The following is an 18,058-nucleotide window of genomic DNA, read 5'->3' as shown; positions in this document are numbered from 1 at the left end:
TGCAAAACGCGGCAGCGAGGGTGTTATCCAGAGCTGCCCGTTGGGAACATATCACCCCCATTTTGAAAGAACTGCACTGGCTACCGGTTCGTTTCCGGGTCCAATTCAAGGTGCTGGTTTTGACCTTTAAAGCCCTAAACGGTTTGGGCCCAGGGTATTTGAGGGACCGCCTGCTCCCAAGGGTTGCTGCCCGCTTGACGAGGACATCTGAGGGGGCCCTGCTCCGGGTGCCGACAATGAGAGAGGCCCGGCTGTCGTGCACTCGGGACAGGGCCTTCTCTGTTGCTGCCCCCAGACTCTGGAATGCTCTCCCAGTGGTCATTTGCTCCTCGGACTCCATCATGGCTTTTAGAAAGCTTGTAAAGACTTGGCTTTTTACCCAGGCTTTTACATAATCGTTTTTACTGCTGCTTCTGGGTGTTTTTATTTCTTGTATTGTTTTATGCCTGTTTTTATATGTTTTTATACTCTTAGCATGTTGTTTTTATTGTGTTTTTATTGTATGTTTTTAACTTTTGTAAACCGCCTTGGGGCTATATTTTAACGAAAGGCGGTATAAAAAAAATGCAAAAATAAATAAATAAATAAATAACTATATAAAGGAACTATATAAAGGAAGACGTCCTTGCAATGGATTTAGAACTGATACTGAATATACTAGCAGTGGCCAGTGTGTATAGTCACAAAATAGAAATTGCTCCTTCCCCATTTTCTTAGCCTAGCCAGCAGCATACAAGGAAGGAGGATAAGACAGGGGAGGGCAATCACACACACCAAATCAAGCAGCAGTGTCAGCTATCACTGCTGCTGTAAAGAAGAAATAGGATGTGGAGGAGGGTGCACGTGAACCAAATAAGGCAATGGTAGCTGTGGATGCAGAAATATGGCAGGCAACAGAAGAAGAATCAGTCAAGTCTCTAACCAAACTGTGCCAGCAAATTTGGAGAACAACACAGTGGCCAACAGATTGGAAGAGGTCAGTCTACATACCAATACCAAAGAAAGGATACTGAACAGATTGCACAAACCATCACACAATATCCTTAATTTCACATGCTAGCAAAGTAATGCTCAGGATCATCCAATGCAGATTAGAGCCATACATGGAAAGGGAAATGCCGGATGTTGAAGCAGGTTTCAGAAAAGGCTGAGGAACAAGAAACATTGCTGATGCACTCTGGATAATTGAGAAAGCCAAATAATACCAGAAAGAAGTCAGTATGTGCTTTATTGATTACAGAAAAGCCTTTGATTCCATCAACCATGTCAATTTGTGATATCGGAACCAGGGAAGCTCATTCTCTTAGCTACTGTGCTACACCGGCATTGAAGGTCTCCCCAGTCCACTGTGCATTCACTGCAATGGAGCCACTCATGGCCTATTGCCTTTGAGATAATAGCCACTCTACTGTGCTAATTCTAGTAGGATGAAAGATCTGTGCTCCATGCCTAAAGCTCTTTTTCAAGAAGTGACCTCACCCACCCAAACTGCCTGACAATTCTATTAAATTTCAATGGTAACTTCAGGTGAGCCAAGATTTTGTTTTGTGCAACTATCCTGTGAAGGAGAAAAACATAAAGGAAAAAAGGAACTGAGACATCTCACAATGGAATACAAAAAGCTTACCAGATCTCCTTCTTTAAACACATCACTGCCTACCTAATTTAAGATTCATGTGTATGGCCATCCCGAAGTTTCCCCTCTTGTCATCTTCTCTCTTCTTGTCTGTATTGTTGTCAAAGCCTGCAAAGTGAGTGCCTTTCTAGATGATGACAGATAACATGGTTTGAAAGCCTTGACAAAGTCATATAGTTCACTGTTTTCCAGTGTGAAAGGGGGTGCTCTTAGACTCATCCTCTGCGTTTCCATAATCATAGCCAAGTATCTCAACAAGTATGAAACTGTAAGTTCTGGAAAAACATTTACATAGTGCTTCTTGAGTACCTGAGGACATGATTGTTGGAAATATGTCAGGCTAGTGTCAGAATTCTACCCTGGTCATGTTGCACAGTGCTAGCTTGCAGCTGTCTTTAAAAGTTCAGTGTAGTCATACTACAGTCCAGGTAGTGGCTTCTTGAGTTCCTGATCCTGGCACAACAGAATACAATCAAATAAAGCATGTCCAGTTCCACGGGCAAGGGTAGGGGGAATCATAAACTGAATTTGAGAAACCAATGTTGAGATTGTATAATCTTTACTGTTCCCTTTGTGGGCCACCTGAAAGTGAACCAGGCACTGCATGATCTCTTTCCTGTAAAATCTGAAACGGGTTAGTACTATACCAGACAATGTTGGTTCTTTGCTCCCATGGATTGGGATCCTATGACTGGAGTAGTTTTATTCCACAGTGCTTGCCTTTCATCCTGTAAGAAGCATTTATGCCTATTGACCTATTGAATATTCTTCTGTCTGGGGAAGCCTATCTTTGGAGTAAAGGAACATAAGGAGGTTGTTGATGAAGAGGCTTCCATGTTCTGTTGTACTCAAAGTGACATTGTTGGGAGTGTAAGGGCCTTGATTTGGAATGGGTCTGAAATTAAAATGAATGCATCTGAAAATTAAAACATTATTTCAGTTAATTAGTTTTAAGTAACTCTATTCCACTTTTGGCCAAGCATGAGTGATGCTTCCACTGCTGATCTGCAACTACTCAGTGACTACTTCATTCATCTTCCTCTTACCCCCTTGAGCCACCATCATGGACTGGAATAGTCTGGGAATACATGTGCACTGAGGTTTCTGCTGGAACCAGATTAAAGCACTCTGCATGTTTGGGCTTCAGGGACTGGAAGTTCTGAAACAACACTGCTGATCTTGTAAGTGAGAACCATATGGAGCATTCCCAGGGAAGCTCTGTGTTACTGTATCATGCTGCTTTCAGGGTCTGCTTGATGAGTGATGCAGCCAGAAACTGCTTGTGAAATTACCACTTTAAATGTGGAGGAGCTGAAGTGGCGACCACTTCTCATGAGCTGGCTTTTCCTCCCATGAAGGAATGCACATCCAAAGAGGAGTCTATCTATTTCTTTGGATTTGTGCTCCTATGAAACGTTGTGATAGGAAAAGCCAACTTGCTAAGCCACAGCTCTTCCAATGGCTCAATTAGTCTATAGTTGAATGTACAAAAGTTGCAAATGCAGTCATAAAAGAATAAGCATATAGGCCTGGGAGGGTTCCAGTCCCATCATGCTTTCTGTAAAAAATAAGTATATGCTTCCAGCTCATATAAGGTGCTTCTCTTATTGTATTATTGTATGTGGAGTACCTTTACCTGCCTAACTTCAGATCTTCTACAGTACACTAACATTACAATTCTTGAAACACATTCAAAGATTGCGTTCATTTTCTAAAAAACTTAACACTGAGCTGAGTTGAAAGAATGTTTATCTGTAAATGTGGCTTGACTTTTTAAATACAGTAGAGAGCGACAGATGCTCATAGGATCTAATGAAAATACTTTTTGTGTTTCTTCTTGAGCAGGTGTGTTTTCTTCCCCCCATGTGAGTTTGAGGCTTCAGAGTCAGATGGCTATATAGAGTGACAATTCAGAATAATGGGGTCATTTTGGTACAAAAATGCTTCTATGGGCTATCTTGGGAAATAAACCAAAATGGTAGCATTAAAAGAACAAAGCAAAATTCCCAGTGGCAGGTGAATGAAAGCTAATAATTCATTCTCTTTATGTGAATTCTAAACATGTTACTTCAGCAAATTGCTTTGAACCACCTTAAATCTTGCTTCAGTGCTAATCTCATGTTAGGGAATTATTGACTGTCTTTGATCTTAATAACCTTATTATTATCAAAGCAAATCAGATATATAGTAATAGATAAAGGCCATATTTTCAGGCCAGCAAATAGAAAAGAGAACTTTTTGTGGAGAATAAAAATAGGACAAAAACATTTTCTGGAACTAATGGGGAATAATCTTAAAACATGACCATTTATCTCTTGAAGCTATTTTGTTAAGCATTTCTGAATAGAAACCAGAAAGTCCTTCTATCAATTGCTTTTAGCCAAGACAGTTAAGAAAGGCTTCATTACCAAAGTGTCTCTACTATTTTATTTTCAGAAAATGGAATGGAATGATGACCCACTTAATTATTTTCTGTAATAAGCACATATTTACTAGAACAAAGTGACCGCCTTACAACTACTTTAGATGTGTCCAAGGGTTTGTGAACTGCTAAGCACCTTCTAACACAGGATGGACAATTATTTAAACAGAGTTAAAAGTTTTGTTAAATATCTAGCAACTGATGCTTAAGTACACACAAAATGTATTCCAGTGCACCACACAATGGCCATGTGGTCATTGGCTTATATGACGGGCAGCCTCTGTCAACAGAAAGGAACCGTCGGGGCTGCTTCAGAGTTTTAGCAGCAACCCCAACCATGTAGTGATGAGGCTGCTGCCAGGGATTTGGGTTTGATGGGTTTCCAGACATAAAATTTATAAAAAACTGTCCACCTAATGGGGCAGCGGGGAAATGGCTTGACTACCAAGCCAGAAGTTGCCAGTTCAAATCCCCACTGGTTTGATTCTCAGACTATGGGAAACACCTGTATCAGGCAGCAGCAATATAGGAAGATGCTGAAAGGCATCATCTCATAATATGAGGGAGGAGACAATGGTAAACCCCTCCTGTATTCTACCAAAGACAACCACAGGGCTCTATGGTCTCCAGGGGTCGACACCAGCTCAACAGCACACTTTGCCTTTACCTTCATTTAAGCCAGTTCTCATTGCCATCCAAAAGGTTTTGCCATTGATTTACGTGAGCCTTGAATCAGCCTCCAAACTTCATTGTCTAAACATGCTAGAGGAAGCCTGTACAGGGGTGTATCTACAGTAGGGCAGGCAGGGCACGTGCCCCGGGCACCACTTGAAGGGGAGCACCATATTGTGAAATTAATTTTTTTTAAAAAAAATGGCTGCCAAAAACAAAATGGCCACTGTGCATGCTCAAATAGCCTCTGTGAGGCCCTAGGTCATGCCAGGCCTTGCAGAGGCCATTTGAACATGCACGGTGGCCATTTTGTTTTCAGCGGCCATTTTTTAAAAAAAGATTATTTTTTAAAATGGCCACCACACATGCTCAAATGGTCCCTGCGAGGCCCTAGAGGCCAGTGGGGGAGGGGAATCTTTGCAGACCATCCCCCCACAGCCTTTAGAAAGCCTCCCAAAGGGGCTACAGGTAAACTTTTTTTTTTTTAAAAAAAGTTAATATAATATAAGACACTGTACACATATTCAGATTGGCACTATGTACAGAGAATCAGGGCTTGTGAATACTGAGCTGAAGCTTATGAGCTAGAATTGCATTCATTTGCTCTTACTTTGCCTCTTGTGATAAGTGAATTAAATGTGATATGGCTATTAATGGGGAGTTTGTCTTTGAATCAGTGTGAAATCCTTAGTATTAAAGCCCACAGGGAGTTTCTTGCTCTCTTTCTCTCATTTTAACTGTCTTTCTGAAAGACTAGAATATATTCCAAGCAATGACACAGTTTACTCTGCATATCCTTTAATTATTTACAGAGTATCTGGGAAAAGTCAAATTCTCCATTGATTTTTCAAACTTATGTAATAGTGATGCTACAATGCACAGTAGAGAATTAGACAGGTACTAACCCTAACCCTCCACATAGTATTTGGGTATTTCATGAGCCCCAGCATAATGAAATTTTAGTTTTCCAGCCTTTTTTGGTCTGGCTGCGTCCACTGCTAAATAGTTTTTGAAATATTAAAAGATTAACGAGCTTGACTTGTATTTTTCAGCTGATATTATGGTAAAGTTATCTGAAAGATGGGTGTCAGATGTTTGGACAGGGGGCCCAATTTCAGTGCTTGCCCTAGGCGCTATTTTCCCTAGATACACCTCTGAGCCTGTATGACAACATTGTTATTTATTTGTTTGTTTGTTTGTTTGTTTGATTTATATACCGCCCCTCCAAAAATGGTTCAGGGTGGTTTACAACAAATAAAAACAATTAAAATCAATTAACAGTTAAAATCAAAACTATCAATTAAACAATTAAAATCTTTTAAACATTAAAAACATTATCATTAAAATCATTTAAAACCAGCATTAAAAATTTAAACCATGCATCTAATTAAAAGCCTGGGTGGATTAATGTGTCTTCAGCACCTTTTTAAAAGTTGCCCAAGGTGGGAAGGCTCCTATTTCAACAGGGAGCACATTCCAAAGTCCAGGGGTAGCAATGGAAAAGGCCCGTTCCTGAGTAGCGACCCAGCAAGTTGGAGGCAACTGCAGGCGGAACTCTCTAGATGATTTCAACAGGTAGTGGCCTCATGGTGAAAAAGATGTTGAGGCTATTCACACGTTCTGCAAAAATTGGGCTAAGGGAGCCTAGCCTGATTTCTGCAGACCATGTGGACCACCGGACTCGGCAGCAAGCCCGGTGGTTCCTGAGCGGGTAACCCGCTCAAGTAACCCTTTCTTTAAACCAGGTTTGTGGAGTGAGCGCGCTACAAACCCAGTTTTTTTGCTTGTGAGTTGCCACGGTGCAGCTCCACGCCATGGCTACTCATGAGTAGCCCCCCCGGCCGGGAGGCTTAAAAGCAGCCTCCAGGCTCGGGGGTCTCTCCAGTATGCCCTGTGCGCTCGTGCAGGGCATACTGGCGCATCCGGGGGCCACGCACCCCTGATCCTTCCAGCCCCTGCTGGCTTAGCCCGCTCTCCCCACTTACCCTTACAAAGCGGGTCTCACTGATCTTGAGACCCAGCTCGTTATCTTAAATACCCAGGGCCTAAGCTGTTTAGGGCTTTATAGATAATAACCATGTATACCATATATATGATATTATTACAAAGATGTGTTGAGTTCTTATTCTCTGCCTGTTCGTATCAATTCATAAAAACAACAACAATAGAAATACTTCCTTCATGATCTCTTGACAGTTTAATGTGCATTGCAATTGCATTTATCTCTCAAAGAGATCTGGAAGACATTATTTCTGTTTCTATCCCAAATACCTCTACACGTTCAATTTGTTCATTACAACTCCTGATTTTTTCTTCTTCAAAACCAAGCTCTGGGAGGTCACCATCATCTCTCGATATCACCATGACAGTTAATTTCTGAACCTGTACTTAGAAGTGCCTTCACTATGCTGCCATTGACTAGTTTGTACGGCTGGAAGGGAATTTCCCCTCGATAAACATGAACGTACGACTTATTAATTCCTAGAACACTACTTACATATTATTTTGTACTTCTGTACTACTTATTACTTCCTAGAAGACATTCCAGAAAGAAATGGTGAGCTGTTCAAGTGGCTGCTCCAAGTTTATAAAAGACCAAATGCTTTCAGTTGCAGGAAATCAGCTTTGGGTAGCTCCTTGTACTTCACAGAAGAAACTAACTGAAAAATGTGTGCTGTCTGAAAGTGTGCCCTTGATAGTAAATATGGAACAGCTACTTGATTGGTTCCATGTAGATGCACCATAGTTTTTCCCTTCCTTTCTTCGCTGATTGACTGTTGGCTGTTCAGGCAGACTGAGTGAGTAGCTACAATAACATTTGTTAAGGAGCAGATGTTTCTAGTTCAGCCCATGGTAGCAAGAATGAGAAAGTAGCCTCAGATGGGGCTCATTTTGTGGTACATGGCAGTACACTTCAATTTTCAGGATCTAAAAATACAAGAGATTGAATTTGTAGTAAAGGATGTGGAAGGCAGAATTACTAGTTGCATCTTTTGAAGTCGAAACTTCCATATTTCATCATAAACTTTATTTTTATATCTTTTGGTTTGGACTAACAAACTTTATTTTATACCCCAGAATTGGCACAAAGTGTTAAATCTCCATTTGTGCAAATTCAGCACTTCCAGCTGACCCATCTATCTTCTTCTCTCCAGGCAAGGTGAATTTGAAAGACTAGATTCAGTTCTGTTTTCTTCTGTACTGAAAAGAGAGAGAAATCAAGAGATCTATATTGTGTGAATCTTTCCTCCCAGTTCTGCTTTTACCTTTGTTTCTTAGTTGAATGATTTATGATTTTTAAAATTGGCTGCTGCTGTCCTCTGCAGTCACGTCTTAGCTACTGGACCAGGTAATGAACTGATAATACTCAGTTTCTGCAAGCGAAAGGCTGTAAAATCTTCTGTTGCACTGTTGGCCAGTGACCTAAAAGCTTAGAAGAGTCAGATAAAGAAAATTCAGAATTGCTTAGCCAAGCATATGATCTTCCAAGACTCTCAGTGGGATGAAATTTCACTCTGTTGAGCACTTTTTGTTAACTGATACTTTCCTGTGCAGAGACATTAGTTTGGAAAGAAAGGAATTTGAGTGCAAGCACCTTGCTCTTTGATGTCCATGGGTGACTTCACCTATTTTTCTTTAATAATATTAGCTTTACTTACCTGTGTACAGCAGAACCTCTGCATTGCATCTCAAGAACCCTCCTCTTCACTGACAAGGGGGCCTGCTACCCTCTTGCTTTGGCTATCAAAAAAGAAAACAGCTTCCCTTTGGAAGGCTTTTTCAAGGTCTCAGGGATATCCTTTAGAAATAGTGGAGAAGATTATTCCTGAAGCAGTATATAAAAATCAATTAGTAGTAACTGCTTGCCCCTCTCCACTCTTCTTAAGAGCACTGCATACTCAAGTACATATATTATTATTATTATTTCTTGTTTACACAGTCAGACAGGTGTTATTGACTGGTTTGTTTTATCCAGACATCGAGTCCTTCCCAAGGACCTGGGATGGCATCATCATCATCATCATCATCATCATCATCAAGTTGTTGTTGTTACATTTATATCCCGCTCTTCCTCCAAGGAGCCCAGAGCAGTGTACTACATACCTGAGTTTCTCTTTCACAACAACCCTGTGAAGTAGGTTAGGCTGAGAGAGAAGTGACTGGCCCAGAGTCACCCAGCTAGTTTCATGGCTGAATGGGGATTTGAACTCGGGTCTCCCCAGTCCTAGTCCAGCACTCTAACCACTACTGTTCTCATGAGCACCCAAGACCAGGTTAGGGCACTAAGCCCGGGCTTAATTTAATGCATTCCCTTAATCCAATTTAACTTTCAAAATATAAACAGCTGGAGATCTGGAAAGAAATAGGCTGCTGCACTATTTTGGGGGGAAGTATGATTTATACAGTAATTGTTCCCATAATTGCCCCCCCCCCCTCACACACACACACGGATTTCTTTTTTATTGCTGCAGTTCCCTTGGGTATTTGTATATGATTACAAAGTGTCCTCTAAGAAGTAGCCTAAAGAAAGAGGACACTTCAGTGGTGTAACTGGGGATCTTGTGTTTCAGCAAGACACTGAGAGACTTTTCTATAACATCCTATCTGTGGTTTTGAAACACACCATCCCCACTATCTGTGCATCCTGGCTATCATCCTCTATTTGCACAGCCTTCCTACCCAGGCCATTGTTTACCAGGTTGATTGGCACCTTCAGTGCTCTCTAATTTAGCAGCATCAGGATAGGAGGGGGAAAGAGTTGAATGGTTAGTTTTGTGTCTCTTGGGTTTGAATCTCTGAGTTTCTAATTATATTCAGCACCTGCACTCTCAGACTTTTAACTTTCTTCAGAGAAAACAGTTTTCCACAACTGATTAATCAGCAGAACTGGAGAACTTGGGTTCTTGCATTCCACACACCTGGTCTCATTATGGTTGCTGAGATCCCCTGTTGGTCAGACTGTACAGGGTTTCAACAGGGCTTTGTTAGGTTTGTGGAGGTGCCCCTGTAATTACATTAACTAAAAACTCATTTCTGCTTTGATAGTTCCTACAATGGCTTACTTTCAGCCAAGACAATTCCCATGCTTGCCTTGTCACTCTTGAAAATAGATAGTGACAGAACTCTCGTCTGGGTGGATGAGGGTCAGGACAGTATCTACCGAGGAAATGTTAAATATCTCCATTTAATTGCCTGAATTTAGGGAGTTCAACTTGTAATAACAGCCACAGAAGCCCCTTTGGAGCAGATTTCACTCCCTGTTAAAGGAATCGTTAATCAGACTGGAAACATTGGACTCGATGGAGTTCTCAAATGTCAGATGAGCACTAGATGGAGTTTTCAGCAGCTAAACACATCTGATCTTCTAGTTTTATATGGAGGCAGGGCATTTTTTGTTCTATTTCACTGCCAGATAAAAGTTTAGTTTTCAGTTAAAATGGGTTCAGCTACAATAGCAAGTGTCTGCGAGAAGGCATGAGAAATGAGTCAAGACCTGCTGAAATTTTCCAAATGGTCTTGACCCTCAGTCCTACAGATCTTACTTAATAAATGAGAATAGGGATGATGAAATATAGAATGGTGTAGGTACTGTGGCCACTACCATATTGATTCAACTGCAAGGGAACAGTAACTGTACCATACATATTCAGTTATATCCATAGTGGCTGGAGTCATGGAAATAATGGATGTCTGCAAATATATTCAGTACAGTAGTGCTGCAAATGGTCGTGGGGGGCAGGGAGGTGGACAGAGATTCTGTACCTTTGCATCATTAGTGTGTAGACTAAGAAATGTTAGTAGGTTTTCTTGGCCCTGCATGACAAGCTGCTCTTGCCAGAATTCCATCTTCTGTACATAAACAGGCACAAAGAAAATTGCAAAACCGAATAATTCCAACTCAAATGCTAACTCAGGCAACAATAACACAAATAATATAAAAGACTAGTGGCAGGACAGAACAATATTTACACCATAAATGGAGAAAATCACTGTTTTAATTGGACCCTCTCCGTGGTAACTACACTTCAAAGCAAATGAGATTCCTGTACAAATTTATCATTAGTTAATATTTTGTTTGACTTACATGTCCCCCCATGTAACACAGGGTGTGGAGAAATAAATAAATTTATTTATTGTATTTTTGTACTGCCTGATATAGAAATCTCCAGGCGGTATACAAGTTAAAACATAATATAAAACCAATATAAAACAGTTAAAATCCATAAAACAGATAAAAACAGTCTCAATAAGTAAAAACTTATTAAAATTAAAAGCCCGGAAGAAAAGGTACCTCTTGAGGTTCTTCCTAAAAGCAAACCGAAAAGGAGATGCTCTTATTTCAGCAGGGAGCATGTTCCAGAGCCCTGGCAGCCACAGAGAAGGGCTATTTCTGAATTAGGGGTGTGCAATTTGGGTTTTCGGTGATTCAGTTCTGGACCCGAACCGAATCACCCCCGTTCTGTTCTGTGCCCGAATCTGGGCTACCCGAATCACCCCTGATTTGGTTCAGATTCGGATTAAATCCGAATCCGAATCGATTCGGGTATGAAAAATGGGTCTAATGAGATTTTCAATGAAACACCATAAATCCACTCTAATTTGCTATCATAGAATCCACACTCAGAATACCTCTGAAACAACAGAACCCTGTACCCCATGGGTTAGAAACCCAGGGGGGTGGTTGGCACCCTATGTGCACTACACTACCACTCACTCTGGGCCACCCCAGCACCCCCCAAGTGCACTTATGGGGCTGCTGAAAGCTCCATGCATACCCTATGACAAAAAACCTTAAAGACGCGTAAACTTTAACAATTCCCCAAAAATCAGCCCTCCGCCCAAATCCTTTGAAAAAATTCAGGTAGCTTCCTTGACCCTACCTGGAACTACCACCAACCCCACACTGCTCTAGGCCACCCCTTTGCCCCCCGCGTGAAGCTATACATTTGCTGACATCTCAATGCTTCTCTATGGGGAAAAACCTTAAAGACGCGTAAACTTCAACAATTCCCCCAAAATCAGCCCTCTGCCCAAATCCTTGGAAAAAATTCAGGTAGCTTCCTTGACCCTACCTGGAACTACCACCAACCCCACACTGCTCTAGGCCACCCCTTTGCCCCCCGCGTGAAGCTATACATTTGCTGACATCTCAATGCTTCTCTATGGGGAAAAACCTTAAAGACGCGTAAACTTCAACAATTCCCCAAAAATCAGCCCTCTGCCCAATCACTCTGAAATTGGGGTGGTAGCCTCCACCCATTAGGCACTACCACCCCACCCCACTCTTTTTGCCCAGATCCCACTCTATGTCCCCGATCTACCCCAAAGACACTAAAACCTCAAAAATTCCCCAAAAATCAGCCCTTTGCCCAATTCCCCTGAAATTTGGGTAGTAGCCTTCATCCATTAGGCACTACCACCCCACCCCACTATTTTGCCCCTGGGACCCAAAATTTGAGCTGACGTCACATCAGACCTTTTTGCATTCAAATCAATGGAGGCAAAAAGGCGGGAAATTCAAAGAGGTGTCGGCCCGAATCACCCGAATTTTTCGGGCCCGAATCAGGGGTGATTTGGTTTGGTCCTGAAAAATATCGGGGGACATCGGGGGTGATTCGGTTCGGACCCGAATCACCTGAAATTGCTCGTTTCGGGCACAGATCGATCTGTGCCCAAAATTTTTTCCACATCCCTATCCTGAATCACAACCAAATGAGCCAGTGGCAACCGTAACCAGACCTCTCCAGATGATCTTAATAGGTGACAGGGTTATTGGCAGAAAAGGCACTCTCTTAAGTACCCTGGACCCAAGCCATTAAGGGCTTTATAGGTAATAAACAGCACTTTGTATTTTGTTCAGAAACATATTGGCAGCCAGTGCAATTCTTTAAAAATTGGTGCTATATGGTCTCTTTGATCCCGAAACCAGTCTGGCTGCTGCATTCTATACCAATTGTAATTTCCAAACTGCGTACAAATGCAGTGCATTTTAAGGTCATTTCCCTTCAGAAATGGACATATCTGGTATATCAGTTGAAGCTGATAAAAAGCACTCCTGGCCACTGCCTCAACCTGAGAGACCAGGGAGAGTTGGGGATCTAGGAGCACTTCTAAACTACCACTGAAGGACTCTAGCACATGCAGTAATGCTGCTATACAGGAGGCAGTACCAGTATTGCTGACTCTTGCACAATTGCACATCATGTACTACGTTCACTATTCCCAGTAGAACCTGCAGTGGCACAGGTGGTTCTAACCCCACATGTGTTATCCTCTATAATAAAGTGCCTGGGTGTGCGCCTGTGTCCTCCGGTGTCTGCGGCCGTGTCTCCCTCGGCTGAGGGAGACACGGCCGCAGGCACCAGGCGGCTGTGTTGGCCAGATGGCCGGCCCTGCCGCGGAAGGGCCAGCGGCGGCCACAGGGAGGGCAGAGGCGGCGGCGGCGGGTCCAGCCCGGCCGCAGGGAGAGGAAAGGCAGAGGCGGCAGGTCTGGCCCGCCCGCCAAAAAGGACAGGGGTGGTGGCGGTGGGTCCGGCCCGGCCACAAGGAGAACAGAGGCGGCGGCGGCAGGCGCCACTAGGCGGCGGCAGCGGCGTAACTCTCCGCCTGGCCAGAAGGCTAAAGGCGGCTGCGGCGGGCGGCACTCTTGCCGGCAGCGGTGGAATTCTCCGCCCAGCCGGGAGGCCAGAGGCGGCGGCGGTGGGTCCGTCCGGCCCGCAGGAAGGCCAGAGGCGGCGGCGGATCCAGCCCAGCCGCAAGGAAGGCAATGGTGACAGCAGCACCCTACTAGCGCCCGTTATTTTAACGGGCTTAAAAATACTAGTGCTGTATAACATGTAAGCCAATGAACTGTTTCTCTCCATACTTGAAGTTATGGAGTTTGTTCTTAGTGACGTGACTAGTGTTATCAGTTTTATGGTAGTCCAGCCATTTTTCCTGCAGTGATTTTTAGTATTTTACAAATGCAAGTTCAGCACTGATGATGAAATATAAAATAATTATCTGATAGTTAATAGATATTGAGCCCATTCTCATGACACAAACTATCTGGAAAGGAGAGAGTTAACCCAGGCAGCTTTTTGCAATGTTTGCAATGTTTGCAATGAGATTAGATGACAATAACGTCCACATGAAGGAAGCTTCAGACCTAAAGACCAGTCGCTTAGACACCTTTGCTATAGCCATGCTATCCTAGGTGTTAACCGATGGTATGGTTCTTTGGTCACAGCTTTGACAAAAGGCTTTTCCAAAAATGCCTTTAAGATATGTCTGTATTTTAAAATATAGGAAAGTCATCTGTCAACAAAACTGAAATCTTCACTTTCAGAGGATTCTTCTATGTTCTTCTTCTTCAGCACTAATCTCTGCTTTAGATACATTCAGACTTTCTGTGCTTCTACCTTTGACTTTGACTTCCCCATAGTTGACTTCATTCCATTGATACCCAATGCAAAAGCTTCCAATCAGTTTAATTGAGGTTAATCAGTTTAATTGAGTTGAATAATCTATTTTTATTTTATAATTCATCTCATGGTAAGACCACAGATTCTGATTTCTATGTCAGGTTTTCTAGACTGCACTTCTGGGATAGTTATTCTATGTCTGACATCAACTATCCTATTACTTTGCAAGTCATTCCAACTTGGCATTGGCTATGCATCTTGATACAATAAATCAGATTTCCAAAAATAAGGAAAACTGTAGAGATTATATTGTCTGTTATATGAACTTTAACTGAGTTCTAGTTACTCTGGCATATGAAAAGAATACCATGTTCTGGAGGGCCATGATGTACTAGAAGAACAAAAAGAGGATCTTTCAATAAACAACCATCATGTTCAGTAAGTGACACCTGGTGATCTTATTTGGCTTTTGGCCAGGACACAATTATGATTAAGTAAAGCAGTGTTGGTGGCACCTTCCCTTCAAATGAAACACTATGGGAATCATAGTTTTATATGATTTGTGTTATTTTCTCCCAATCTTCCAGCTCAGATACTTATAGACAAGTTACAGATAAGGACACATGCACTTCTATTTGGACTGGACTCATTAAAATGCACCAATTTCTTGTTCCTATAAGCTTTGTCTCATAATCTAGGTGGGAGTGGGTGGGCTCTTACTGAGGTTTTTGTTTCATCCAGCAGTGAATTAAATCTCTTCAGAGTTTGTTTAATTTCCACGGTCAAATAATAATTTTTAGAAAGCTATTGAAAGTGATAAGGAGGCATTCCATCAGCTTGTCCTAGCCTTTCAATAAGGGAATCCCCAAGCACCATATAACTTCCTACACATCCGTCATCTTTTGTTCATTCTAATGATCCTGCTGGAGTGAGATATCTGTTCTAATGAGAGGCTGCTGCACAGAGAAAGCCTTTTACTTGAATGGGTTTATCAGATTTCAGCTGATATTTCACAAAGTGCCTTGGTTCAAAAGCAAGTGGGTTACAGCTCCTCCGCCCCCATCCTATCACTGTATTGGCTTTGAAAAAGATGTGACTGTGCATCTCCTCCTCTATTGTTAGTTGCTTGTTATAGGACTTGGTTGAATACACAACAATGCAATTTCCAAGAACAAAGGCTCTGGGGCTCCAGCTACTGTTCAAGAAAGCATTTCGATTAGAAGTGATGTAGATACCAAGAGTCAGCTTTAAAGCTCCAGAAGTTCCCCCACTCACTTGAACAGAACTGCCCTGGGGATGATTTAGTTGCAAAAGAAATTGCTGGCATGAGGAACTTAAAACTTTCAGAAAACCATATTCTGTGGAACTGAAGTTCTGGAGCAGAAGTGAGGGAAGATAAACCTCTTGGAGCAGAAGTAAGGGAAAGATATTTTCATCTAAGTCTAGCATCCACAATACAATGATCATTCTGTCCCATTGAACTTGATGGATGTATCAGGGAATCTAGCAGTGATCTGAAAATCCTCCTGAGATAAATTTAGCAGCATTCAAGGGTGCTGGAGTAGCATGAGGAGGGGGCATGGGACAAAACAAGGAGGTTCCAAGGGTAGGTGAGAAATTATTGCAAAGGTTTGAGCAGGATGGTTTACTTTTTAGTGGTAGCAGCAACAGACGATGTCTTTATATTTTTGTATAACTCTATGTCATGTCTTTGTCATGGTGGTGACAGGCAACAGAACTAGAAGTGTTAGACCTCTTCACAGTGGCTGGTTCCACCTAGGCAACATTTTTTTCCAGAGTGCAGGTGTTCCTAGGATTTGTAATCTTTTCTAAGGCTGCAGCAATGCCAGGAACTCTACTCCTTCGCGGCAGGAAGTCAAAGATGGAGGCCTTTTTCCTGGCCCCTGCCAGTCCTGTTAAGTAGATTTTTGGGGGTAGGGGGACTGGAAACTTCACATGGTGCATCAAAGGCAGTGCTGAGGCAAATAGGGGGCTCATCAGAAACTTCGCAATGGTCCCCAAAGTGAAGTGAGTCTACTTTGCACAGTTCAGGCTGCTGCCACTACTTAACTATGTCTTGCAAGCCAGTTAAGGCTGACAGAACTGCATGCATCTCTTCCTACCCACTCAGAAGCTTGGTTTACAGAAAATGCATCCCAGTGTGGGCATTTCCTTGGTTCAGAGCAGTAAAATGTAAAAGTGAACTGATTCCGATTTGAATTAGCACTCATTGAGATTATTGGGAATCAAGTCAGTATCTCAGCACTCAACGTGCATTCCGTAAACCTTTTGGTTTCTATATTGGTACACATGGTGGGGTGTACACAAAGAACTTTTCCAGATGGCCATTTATCTTGTTGTCCCTGCCCCCATCTCCCACGGTATTTCCTGTTGGGTTCTAGTGCAGGATCCAGATGACATGCATTGACTTCTGAACAATCGCATTCTCCCTCCTTATGCATTTTGACCCTGTGGTCAGATGCTGAGCACTGCTTTAGCACTATTTTTACTGCCTTTCCTGCCAGTCAAAACTTACTTTCATGACTACTTTAAAGAAGTAATTAAAAGATATAGAAGGTAAGCACTTGCCAGCAGGCTGCGCTGTAAAAACAGTGTTGAGGAGGTGCTGAGCAGCTGATTGCAGAGCTAAAACTCACAAGGAGGGAGAATAGGGTTCCTCAGAAGCACATGCATCGCAAGTAATCAAGTGGTGCATCAGGGAAATGTTTGACTTATAAGCAGAAGGTTGCCGGTTCAAAGCCCTGCTGGTACTATATTGGGAAGCAGCGATATAAGGAGATGCTGAAAGGCATCATCTCAGACTGCACGGGAGGAGGCAATGGAAAACCCCTCCCATATTCCACCAAAGAAAACCACAGGGCTCTGTGGGTGACAGGAGTTGAAATTGACTTGACAGCACGCTTTAATCAGCCATCTGCAAAAGCCCATTGTTCTAATCCTAAGCGTACAATACATTCTTGTGCTGCTGTTGTGATGATGGGATAGTGTTCAGAGAAGCTGAATGGGGAAACAGCTTGATTGTTGTTTGTTGTCCCCCTGCCCTTTTATTACTTTCCAGGGTAATGTGACTTTTGCCTGCTCAGAACCACAAATCACTCCCATCACTTTCGACAACTTCAATAGCAGTTACTTGCTGTTACCAGGCACTCCTCACCTTGACGGCCTGTCAGTCAGCTTCCAGTTTCGAACGTGGAACAAGAATGGCCTGCTCCTGTCCACTGAACTGTCAGAAGATTCTGGCTCCCTCCTGTTATACCTCCATCATGGCAAGTTGGCACTCATCATCCAGAAAGCAGCTGAGAAATATGTTGCCATCAATGCAGGTAGGTACTGAATGACTACCAGAATTTCATCTTTGTTTCTAATATTACTGAGGACCTGTAGTGGAAAATGTATCAGTGAAGGCACAAGTGAGCAACCCAAGCTGAGAACCATCTTGTAGGTTTTCTGCCAAGTCTAGAGAGGGGGGAAATCTTAACAATATGCTGTTTTGTCGGTTGATAGGACATATTATTTGCTTAATATTAGTCTGAAGGTCACTGAATGCTGAAATAGCAATTCAGAAGACAGGATGGGGCAAAAAACAAAACCAATCCACACCCTAACCTATTAAGTTCCAGAGGAGTAGCTCTTTTATTCTGTTGTAGAAGCAACGCAAAATATGGTGCGACACCTTATGAATTAACTCATTTCTATCAAGATGAGCTTTTGTATGCAAGGACTTACTTGCTTCTGCTGAGATAAATTCATGCCACAATAAAATTAATTAGTCTTTAAGATGCCACAGAATTCTTTGGCTGATATCCTAGATAAAGCTGAGCCAAAATAGTCTTTTTGATTTTATTTGTGCCTATGTTATTGTTGAAAATCACCTTTTTTTCAGTGTGCTGTTGACTGGTCCTG

The 18,058-nt window shown here is 42.4% G+C and overlaps 1 protein-coding gene across 4 annotated transcripts in view; it reads left to right on the top strand.

Annotated features, from left to right (window-relative positions):
* Positions 1-18,058, top strand: part of CNTNAP5 (contactin associated protein family member 5) — a 593,632-nt gene that overhangs the window by 271,065 nt on the left and 304,509 nt on the right. For all 4 annotated transcript variants that reach the window (XM_053258168.1, XM_053258161.1, XM_053258176.1 and 1 more), the window contains one exon: positions 17,214-17,478. In XM_053258168.1, coding sequence (XP_053114143.1) covers positions 17,214-17,478 — 265 coding nt within the window. The remainder of the gene's footprint in view (positions 1-17,213; positions 17,479-18,058) is intronic.

Source organism: Hemicordylus capensis, chromosome 1 (genome assembly GCF_027244095.1).
Source record: "Hemicordylus capensis ecotype Gifberg chromosome 1, rHemCap1.1.pri, whole genome shotgun sequence".
Taxonomy (NCBI): Eukaryota; Metazoa; Chordata; class Lepidosauria; order Squamata; family Cordylidae; genus Hemicordylus; species Hemicordylus capensis.
The sequence above is the reverse complement of the archived record's forward strand: the minus strand, read 5'-3'. Positions and strand labels throughout refer to the sequence as shown.